General features: G+C 42.9%; 1 protein-coding gene across 2 annotated transcripts in view; it reads right to left on the reverse strand.

Moving 5' to 3' along the window:
- Positions 1-1,171: 1,171 nt before the first annotated feature.
- slc7a11 (solute carrier family 7 member 11) overlaps positions 1,172-10,749 on the reverse strand; it is a 16,323-nt gene continuing 6,745 nt past the window's right edge. The window contains exons 4-13 of one of the 2 annotated variants that reach the window (XM_079351717.1): positions 10,690-10,749; positions 10,165-10,264; positions 9,957-10,001; positions 9,096-9,219; positions 7,117-7,220; positions 6,004-6,100; positions 4,446-4,595; positions 3,623-3,800; positions 1,293-1,366; positions 1,172-1,190 (exon numbers count right to left, since the gene is read on the reverse strand). The exon at positions 10,690-10,749 is cut by the window's right edge and continues 66 nt beyond it. In XM_079351717.1, coding sequence (XP_079207843.1) covers positions 1,311-1,366; positions 3,623-3,800; positions 4,446-4,595; positions 6,004-6,100; positions 7,117-7,220; positions 9,096-9,219; positions 9,957-10,001; positions 10,165-10,264; positions 10,690-10,749 — 914 coding nt within the window. In that variant the 3' untranslated portion in view covers positions 1,172-1,190; positions 1,293-1,310. Of the gene's footprint in view, positions 1,191-1,292; positions 1,367-3,622; positions 3,801-4,445; positions 4,596-6,003; positions 6,101-7,116; positions 7,221-9,095; positions 9,220-9,956; positions 10,002-10,164; positions 10,265-10,689 lie in introns of those variants that run through there. The other variant, XM_079351718.1, reaches the window with a different exon arrangement.

Below are 10,749 nucleotides of genomic sequence, written 5' to 3' on the forward strand. Positions count from 1 at the left end.
TTAAAGTTGAACACTTGAAGAAATCTCAGTGTTTAATGTAGAGCTCAGAAACGAACAGAACACTGCTGTCACACTGAGCTACAGACTGGCTGCACTGCTTTCTAATTACACAACAGATACTTGTTGTATAAATCATGCAGAATATTATTGTGACTCTGACTTTACACAGCTGTACATCCAGTCATTTATCAAGTATTATAAACACAGATCATGCACATGGTCACTGGGTCTCTTCATCACAGACAGACGTTAGCTTACTTATTCAGTTAGCACGACTAATAACAAAAGAAGAAGTGTCTGCTGTGGTTATAGACAGACAGCTTTCCCCCTAAATCAGAGACAATGACTCCTGATATTAATTATGTCTGCTTACCTGTAAATGTACACAGAGAACTCCTACATGTCACAACACATGGAGCTACAGGGATGACCAAAGCAGCATGCGCCATCTTGTGGTGAAAATAGGCAACAACACCTGAATGACCTACAAAGTGCTTTCTCTGTTTATCTTTATATTCAACCTTAAAAGTAAATAAAAGTATATTTATCTTAAACCTAAAAAGTAAATAAACAAAAGTATATTTATCTTAAACCTTAAAAGTAAATAAACAAAAGTATATTTATCTTAAACCTAAAAAGTAAATAAACAAAAGTATATTTATCTTAAACCTTAAAAGTAAATAAACACAAGTATATTTATCTTAAACATTAAAAGTAAATAAACAAAAGTACCAAACAGACGACCAATCAGAGAGAAACAACAAACCACAAATCAGACAACAAGTTTGTCATAACATGATTCTTTATCTTTTATAACAAACAGAATCATCAGACAATCCTAATATTTTCCATCAGTACTGTGTGTGTGTGTGTGTGTACTGTGTGTGTGTGTGTGTACTGTGTGTGTGTGTACTGTGTGTGTGTGTGTCTGTACTGTGTGTGTGTGTGTGTGTGTGTGTGTGTGTGTACTGTGTGTGTGTGTACTGTGTGTGTGTGTGTGTACTGTGTGTGTGTGTACTGTGTGTGTGTGTGTCTGTACTGTGTGTGTGTGTGTGTGTGTGTGTGTGTGTGTGTGTACTGTGTGTGTACTGTGTGTTTGTGTGTGTGTGTGTGTGTGTGTGTCTGTACTGTGTGTGTGTGTGTGTGTGTGTGTGTGTCTGTACTGTGTGTGTGTGTGTACTGTGTGTGTACTGTGTGTTGTGTGTGTGTGTGTGTGTGTGTGTGTGTGTGTGTGTGTGTGTGTGTCTGTACTGTGTGTGTGTGTGTGTGTGTGTGTGTGTGTGTGTGTGTACTGTGTGTGTGTGTGTGTGTTATTGTTCAGCAGGGACGACCTCCAGGAGGATCTGCAGCGTTCTGTTGAAGGAGTCTGAGGACACACAGAATAACCAGGTCAGCACGAGTCCTTTAACACATACAAGTCAGCACGAGTCCTTTAACATATACAAGTCAGCACGAGTCCTTTAACATATACAAGTCAGCACGAGTCCTTTAACACATACAAGTCAGCACGAGTCCTTTAACATATACAAGTCAGCACGAGTCCTTTAAGACATACAAGTCAGCACGAGTCCTTTAACACATACAAGTCAGCACGAGTCCTTTAACACATACAAGTCAGCACGAGTCCTTTAACACATACAAGTCAGCACGAGTCCTTTAACACATACAAGTCAGCACGAGTCCTTTAACACATACAAGTCAGCACGAGTCCTTTAACACATACAAGTCAGCACGAGTCCTTTAACACATGCAAGTCAGCACGAGTCCTTTAACACATACAAGTCAGCACGAGTCCTTTAAGACATACAAGTCAGCACGAGTCCTTTAACACATACAAGTCAGCACGAGTCCTTTAACACATAGAAGTCAGCACGAGTCCTTTAACACATACAAGTCAGCACGAGTCCTTTAACATATACAAGTCAGCACGAGTCCTTTAACATATACAAGTCAGCACGAGTCCTTTAACACATACAAGTCAGCACGAGTCCTTTAACATATACAAGTCAGTACAAGTCCTTTAACACATACAAGTCAGCACGAGTCCTTTAACACATACAAGTCAGCACGAGTCCTTTAAGACATACAAGTCAGCACGAGTCCTTTAACATATGCAAGTCAGCACGAGTCCTTTAACACAAAGACCAGTCTGTACCTCTGCCCCCTAGTGTTTAAAATGTGTACTGCAGTCTAAACTCCTCTCAGACAGCTCTGCATGTGGTGGACACTGTAGCTTCAGTGTTTAGCCAGCTCTGCATGTGGTGGACACTGTAGCTTCAGTGTTTAGCCAGCTCTGCATGTGGTGGACACTGTAGCTTCAGTGTTTAGCCAGCTCTGCATGTGGTGGACACTGTAGCTTCAGTGTTTAGCCAGCTCTGCATGTGGTGGACACTGTAGCTTCAGTGTTTAGCCAGCTCTGCATGTGGTGGACACTGTAGCTTCAGTGTTTAGCCAGCTCTGCATGTGGTGGACACTGTAGCTTCAGTGTTTAGCCAGCTCTGCATGTGGTGGACACTGTAGCTTCAGTGTTTAGCCAGCTCTGCATGTGGTGGACACTGTAGCTTCAGTGTTTAGCCAGCTCTGCATGTGGTGGACACTGTAGCTTCAGTGTTTAGCCAGCTCTGCATGGGTCTGTAAAGCTTTCTGCGTTCTAACCTCTCTCCATGTTTCATCTCCAACATTGATCCTAGTTTGAGCAGCTTTCTGCTGCTGGAGCTTATTAGAAACATGCAGAGGCTTTTTAGCTCGGGTACAATCACTTCTATCTGAAGCAGTTCCACTGCCCGCTTCTATCGCTGCAACACCTGTTCATCTGATAACTGCTCTCATATCTGGCAAACCCAGGGGCGTCCAAAACGGCCTTCAAAGCCCCGCCTACCTTCTCTGGTCCAATCAGATCCAGAGCATTCAGGAGCAGAATCTAAAGTTAGAAGGAGGACATACTGGCTGCTGCATTGTTGAAGAGAAGCTTCAACACAGCAGGTTTCCTTCATGACCACACAGGAAGAGAGCAGCTCTCTGATTGGTACTTCAAACAGTTCAAAGGTCAAGGTTGTTTTTGTCTGAGCTCTTTATAAAAGTTAAAGATCAAATAAAGTCAAGAACTTCTTGTTTTTCCCTGAACATGAACTCATAGGGAAGGTTTGTAGTTTCCTAATTTGTACAAACTTTATTTGAATGGATTAAAATGTGACAAGCCCAGAATACATCAGCACTTTACAGATTCTAACATCAGGAATGTTTCTCTTTCAGAGGAAACAGTAAACAGGTCTGTGTGGTCAGTAAATCAGGAGAATCATAATTTGATTAACATCTCTTTATTTTCTGTTTGTTAGGTTTGTGTTTGTCTTTCACAGAGGAAGTCTCCAGCGCTGCTGATGACCCTGAAGAGCTGGACGCTGTTCTCAGAGGGTAGATAGATAATATTTTGAATTTTTAAAACAAGCTGAGATAAAACTGAGCATTTATAAAGCATTAGCAGTTACTTTATTAAATTAATCAGTCGATTAATGTAATTTTTTCCTGATCATTATCTGTTGTAATGTGAACTGCTGAATGTCAGAGTGATAATAAAGTTTTTACAATATAACATACTTAATATAAATTACATTAAATAACTTACCTAGCGCCCCCTGCAGCCACGCCGGGCGCTCTTTGAAGTGAATGAAGATGTAGTAGGCGGGGATCCCAGTGAGAGAAATGGCGAATCCTATCCCGGTGTTTACGGGGTCGGAGTACAGCGACAGGAAGACCATGAAGAAACAGGTGAGGCAGAAAATAATGGGGATGATGAGAGGGACCTGTGAATGAGTCCACACGAGTCGTTGCATGAACATTTACGAGTCAGCACAAGTTGTTACGTGAACATATACAAGTCAGCACGAGTTGTTACATTTATGTATATGAGTCAGCACAAGTTGTTACGTGAACATATACAAGTCAGCACGAGTCATTACGTTTACACATACGAGTCAGCAGTGGTCATTTACATGTTTAAAACAAGGGCGGGGCATAAAGGGACGGGGTAGGATATAACAGGGGTGGGGCACGTACCTTAAAGGGACGGGGTAGGGTGTGTTTATAACAGGTGCAGGGCACGTACCTTAAAGGGACGGGGTAGGGTGTGTTTATAACAGGTGCGGGGCACGTACCTTAAAGGGACGGGGTAGGGTGTGTTTATAACAGGGGTGGGGCACGTACCTTAAAGGGACGGGGTAGGGTGTGTTTATAACAGGTGCAGGGCACGTACCTTAAAGGGACGGGGTAGGGTGTGTTTATAACAGGTGCGGGGCATGTACCTTAAAGGGACGGGGTAGGGTGTGTTTATAACAGGGGCAGGGCACGTACCTTAAAGGGACGGGGTAGGGTGTGTTTATAACAGGGGCAGGGCACGTACCTTAAAGGGACGGGGTAGGGTGTGTTTATAACAGGTGCAGGGCACGTACCTTAAAGGGACGGGGTAGGTCCGGTTTGGTGTATCGGAGATAGATTAGACCCAGAACTACCACCCCAATGAAGAGCCAGCGCAGGAAGCTCATGAAGTTCAGTAGGCTGTAGAGGTCACCGACAAACAACTGTAGCATGGTCATAGGGTACTGTAAATACACACACACAATCATATCATTATAAATTGTATTTTTGTGTCATGGTTTGTGTTTAAGGTAAGGGTTCAGAGCTTTAAGAGTAATTACCTAAATTTATTCGACAAGTCAAACGACTTGGAGTCATGTGACAATATTTAAAGAGCCTGAAGTTCAAACTCCAGGAGCTGCAGCTGATTTGTCTGTGAGGGTCGAGGAATATTACTCTCTTCTATCTACTTGTTATTATAGTCGCCTACCACACAACATTGCCTCACTGCTATCTTTCCTCCTTCGATGCCTGTTGATGAAGCCAAGGCCTTCAACCCTGGCCAAAGCAAGTCTGCCTGTCCTCTGACCCGTCATTGTGGACATCATCAACTCCTCGCTGTAATGTGGCACATTTCATCCATACTTCAACATGGCCTAAATTAACCCAATCTTCTAAAGCCAGGGTTGGACCCAGATGACCTCAACAATTTCTGGTCGGTCTCCAACCTTCCTTTCCTTTGTAAAATGTTCAACAAAACACTAAACTCCATCTACACCATGTCTAACCACTAGCTCTATGACTCCTTATATGTGGATTCTGAAAACACCACTGCACCAACACAAACCTCTTCAAAATGACCAACGTCCTCCTCCATACTGAAGATTCCGGTCACATCAGTTTACTCATTGTCCTTGATCATTTTTCCATTTTTGATAATCTCTCCTGCCGTCCTCTTCAATTGCCAAACTTCCCACGAGGCATCGCCGCACTAGCTCTCTCTCCTCTTTATTAGCCTACCTCACAAACAGCAAACAGTCTTTAAGTCCTTTAGGTTCACCCCTCAGTACCTCCTACACCCACGTCCCTAAACCTCATGTTTTCAGACACTGGCCTGCTGTCCATAGCACATACCACACTCAGCATCTGTGGTAACAGGGTCTGTTCTCCACACATGACAAGCTCCCTGAACCCCACCTCTCCATCAGCCTCTGTGCTTTGTGCTTTGTCACCAGTCTCAGTGTAGTTTTTGTTCTTTGTCTGGTTCCTCCACCATCTCAAGCAGTAAATGCATCTCTTCCCTCTATTCATACAAGTGGAAAGTAGAAATGGACTTTGATGTGAATTAAAGATTATTGACAAGCGTCATTCAGCTGGTGTGATGTAAGTAGCTTTTGTCTTCTTTCATCAACCTCCATAAAGGAATCCATGAATGGATCATGGTTCATAATCGAACCACACAACCAATCAGGGACAGCTTGCTCATAACAATCCAATCTCAAATCCTCTGTGAGAATGTCGGGGCTGCTGGGCAACATTCATGATGCGCACTGTCACTTTAAACATACAGGTAACCATAGCAACCATACAGGTAACCATAGCAACCATATTCACCTTTTTGTAACATTATTGTTGTTGCTGCTGTGAACTGACCAGTATGAGGACGGCAGCCAGTGGAGTGTGTCTCTGGATATGGACCATCGACAAGACCTCAGGGAGCTGTCCTTCACGAGACGCCACGTAGAACATCCTGTGAACACACACACACACACACACACACACACACACACACACACACACACACACACACAGGGACAGATGTTGGAGGCAATGACACCCTGTATATTCTGAGATGATGTTGAGTGACAGATATGAGGAATCATTCGTTCATTCATGCTCTGTCCCCTCCCCCTCGTGCTCCCTGATCAGACCAGCTTATTTAAAGCACCTGGGTGCTCTGGCGTTTCTTTGGTGTGGTTCCTGATAAGTACAGATTTCATTTCAGGTTGAACTGGCTTGTTTTAAGAATGAATAAATTACTTTTGTGATGCAGTGGGCAATAGTTGGCTGGTGGTTCCCTGCTCCCCAGATCGCCCAACTAGTTCCTTGTGGTGGTGAGTAGCTCAGTCTTAACTTGACAGTTGAACCATTGTGTTTTTAATTGATGGCTTGTTTCTATTTTAGGTGGTTTTAACTGCTGTTGATTTCCCCTTTTCTTTTTGCCTTATTTTGTACTGGTTTCCTTTTATAGCCTTGGTTAGCTTTGTTTTGCCACCAATTGGAATCTGCCTGTGATTGATTGTTTTCTTTCAGCCACTGTGTTTAGAGGCTAGTTACCCAGGGTGATAGGGTTAGGGTTACAGGCTGATCCTGTATTAGAATAAATGCATATTTTTAATTCCCTTATATTAGCATTTTCTATTTCTTTTGTTTAACCAGTTTTCCTTCCCCTCTGCTCAGTTCACCATACTTTCCCTTTTTGATTTCATTAAAATAAAATCTTTACATTGTTATAAACCACGTCTCTGCCTGTTCAGTTTTCAAACCTGTGTCCTCATTTCCTTTTTAGAATAACAGGTTGTGTATTTCCTGGAGTGCAAGAACCCCAGATGGCGCTCTCTGTGGTTTTTTTTCCACCGAAACCAAAATCTCCCTCTCCTGCTTTGGCACAATTGTTCTTTATACTCTGGGATTGACACTGAACTGTCACATCTCACCACAGTGCTCTTCTGAAGGTTTATTCACAGACTGTAAAAGCATGTTTACCTGGATAAGGCAAAGAGGCAGCCGTTCATAGAGCCATAGCAGGACAAGGCCACGAACACGGGCACGAAGATGGAGAACTTCCCATACAGCTTCTCTGCAAACGTCTGTGAGAAGAACCGCAGAGTAACGTGAGCTTATAGGAGACTTCAGAGAGGCACAACGTTCACCACATCTTTGTCGTGTACATCTGTGGTCCGTTTAAAGGCTGACCACAAAACTCCACAACTGTTACAGCCATGGTTTCTCATGGAGCGCGAAACATCGGTCTCTAAGTCCTTCAAGGGGTGTGCGTGCCGCCCCCTCCAAACTCCACATGAAACTTTTATTACTAAATCTAAACAGACTGAACTGCCTACTTCTCTGGGTTGATGAGTAGTTATAACCCCAACCTTAGGTTTGTTCCCCCCCCCCCCCCCCACTCCTGTTACTCTTCTGAGGATCCTGAACAGTTTCTTGCCTTTTTTTTTCTTTTAAAGCCAAGATCGATAGTCTAAGGTCCAAATTTACCCTGACTGTCACCCCCCCCCCCCCCCCCATCCATTTTGCTGCCCTGCTCAACTGTCTAAGTTTGACCCCATATCTCTCCAGACCCTCTCCAGCACATACGCATGTGCCAGTCCTCTTTGAAGCGCTTCCTTCAAAAATCTTGAAATCTGTCCTTCCTGTGGTAGGCTCCACTCTGTCATCATCAATATCTCACTTATATCTGGCTCTGTAATTTAAAATTGTTAGTTGTTAGTATTCACCCACTTCTAAAGAAACCTTCTCTCCATTCTGCACTTATAGAAAAGTACAGACTAATCAAACTTCCTTTCGTCTCCAACTTCCTGGAAAAACTAGTTTTTGTCCAACTCCTAAATCAGTCCCTCCAGGAAGTCGCGATGTTGCGATTCCAACAATTCACGCAAATTCAACCAATCCCCACGATTTCTGTGCGACCTCGCAATTTACACCAATCAGAGCAGTCCCCCGCCAAAACAACGAGCTGAACGTCGCCAGAGTTTAGTGACCACGGACCAAACTCACTTCGCTGTTTATGCACTCAGAGTGAGCATGAAGCGTTTGTGCACTGAAAAGAAAAGCACCGCAGACACATCTCGTCTCCATGACAACAGTTTGTTGACAAAGTGCTGCTGTGTAGCTGACACTGCTCAATCACTTTTTACTGCATGTTTAACATTTGAGATGGTTTGTTAACCCAGCAGACACGGAGCATAGACGATCTGGGTACAAGATATGATCTGTAGGAAGATAGAAAATACAGGGACTATCTGACATTTTGAAAAGAGCACTCGTGAAGTCAACAGCATTTTTCGGAGAAGCGGAATAAAGAGGAAAAATGACTGTGCATGTCTCGAGATAACGCCTGTTATGAATTGACGCTATATAAATAAAGATTGATTGATTGATGCGTATGTTAGAGGGAGATGTCACTGAGGCAGAGGAATGTGCTTCACAAAGTAAACCGATGTTGAAGGCCATTGCATCTTGGACAAATTCCAATCCGGGTTATGAAATAAACACATGTTAATACATTTGATTTCAATTGATGGTAATATCATACATATTAATATACATATTAAGGGAGAATTAAAGAAGCACCATAAATCTTTATACATCACACCCACTGAAACAGGATCATTTATATCTACATGTAAAGAAAACACAGAGCAGTGCGTGTGCAGTACAGATTCGGTTTGTGAAGGCATGACGTCGTTAAATGACCTGAACATAAATAAAGAGTCCTCCAGAGTCCTTTCCTCAGGCTCCTCTCTGCAGGGATCCTGTCTGTGAGGAAGTCGCACACCTAGAATAATCATCTCTAATCTTTCAAAATGGCCGCTGACTTTCTCTCTGTTATCAATGTTTCACTTCTCTATTAGGAATCAAAGTATTAACATCAATGTAAATATCAGAAGCAGCTATGTGTTGAATATAAAGTACATAAATAGTTCAAGTTTTTCTTTCCTGTTTCTTACCACAGCGACAGCATCTGAGGCCAGCAGCTCGTCTGCCGACATCACGGCGTAGTACGCCACATTGGTCAACACATAGCAAGAAGTCACTATTGCCATTGAGATACAGATAGCCAATGGAACAGTCCTGAAGACAGAAATGAGACAGTGAGCAGAGCTGCTCTTTAAACCGTCACAGAGTAAATTTAGTTCATCATTATTTACAGTGTGCAGCACAGACAGTGAGCAGAGCTGCTCTTTAAACCGTCACAGAGTAAATTTAGTTCATCATTATTTACAGTGTGCAGCACAGACAGTGAGCAGAGCTGCTCTTTAAACCGTCACAGAGTAAATTTAGTTCATCATTATTTACAGTGTGCAGCACAGACAGTGAGCAGAGCTGCTCTTTAAACCGTCACAGAGTAAATTTAGTTCATCATTATTTACAGTGTGCAGCACAGACAGTGAGCAGAGCTGCTCTTTAAACCGTCACAGAGTAAATTTAGTTCATCATTATTTACAGTGTGCAGCACAGACAGTGAGCAGAGCTGCTCTTTAAACCGTCACAGAGTAAATTTAGTTCATCATTATTTACAGTGTGCAGCACAGACAGTGAGCAGAGCTGCTCTTTAAACCGTCACAGAGTAAATTTAGTTCATCATTATTTACAGTGTGCAGCACAGACAGTGAGCAGAGCTGCTCTTTAAACCGTCACAGAGTAAATTTAGTTCATCATTATTTACAGTGTGCAGCACTGACTGCTCTTTAATAGTAATAGTATGATCATAGTAAACATGCTGGAAGAGTAGAACAGTTTGTACTTCAGGTTTTCAAGTTAATGAAAAATAAAATGATCTTTATTAAGTAAACAAACATTAAACTCACCGCTCCGGTTTCTCCACCTCTTCAGTCACAAAGTTTAAATAAAACCTGAAGAGACACACACAAGTCATTTTCAGGCAATACCAAGTCAGTGTGTGTGTGTGTGTGTGTGTGTGTGTGTGTGTGTGTGTGTGTGTGTAGGTGTGTGTATGTGTGTGTGTGTGTGTGTGTGTGTAGGTGTGTGTATGTGTGTGTGTGAGACCATACCTACCACCCAGCATATGCATACATCCCTGAGTAGAAGGCCAGAGGCATCCCAGACAGGTTGATATCGTTCAACTCAAAGGCATTCTCAAAGTTCCTGGTCTCCCCTAAAAGAACACACACACACATATACACACACACACACACACAATCACACACACACACACACACACACACAGACAATCAAACACACACATATACACACACACACACAATCACACACACACACACACACTCACACACACACACACAGACAATCACACACACACACACACACACATAAACACACAGACAATCACAAACACACACACACACACACACACAGACACACACACACACACACACACACACACAGGCGTGTGAGGGAGAGCAGCTGTGTGTCACTGCCTGTTTTCAGGCTTTAAGTTCATGTTTAAAGTTCATGATGTTCAAAAAGCTCTCTACGTGAAGTCACTGAATTTTCTACATCAGTACACACTGAAAGAAGCTATAAGAGGTTACCATGGCGATGCTGAAGACGTAGGTGACTCACCTTTGAACAGCTGGAACACTCCAGGCACGATGATGATGGCGATGGCCAGGAGCTTGCTGC

Source organism: Symphodus melops (genome assembly GCF_947650265.1).
Source record: "Symphodus melops genome assembly, chromosome: 9".
Lineage (NCBI taxonomy): Eukaryota > Metazoa > Chordata > Actinopteri > Labriformes > Labridae > Symphodus > Symphodus melops.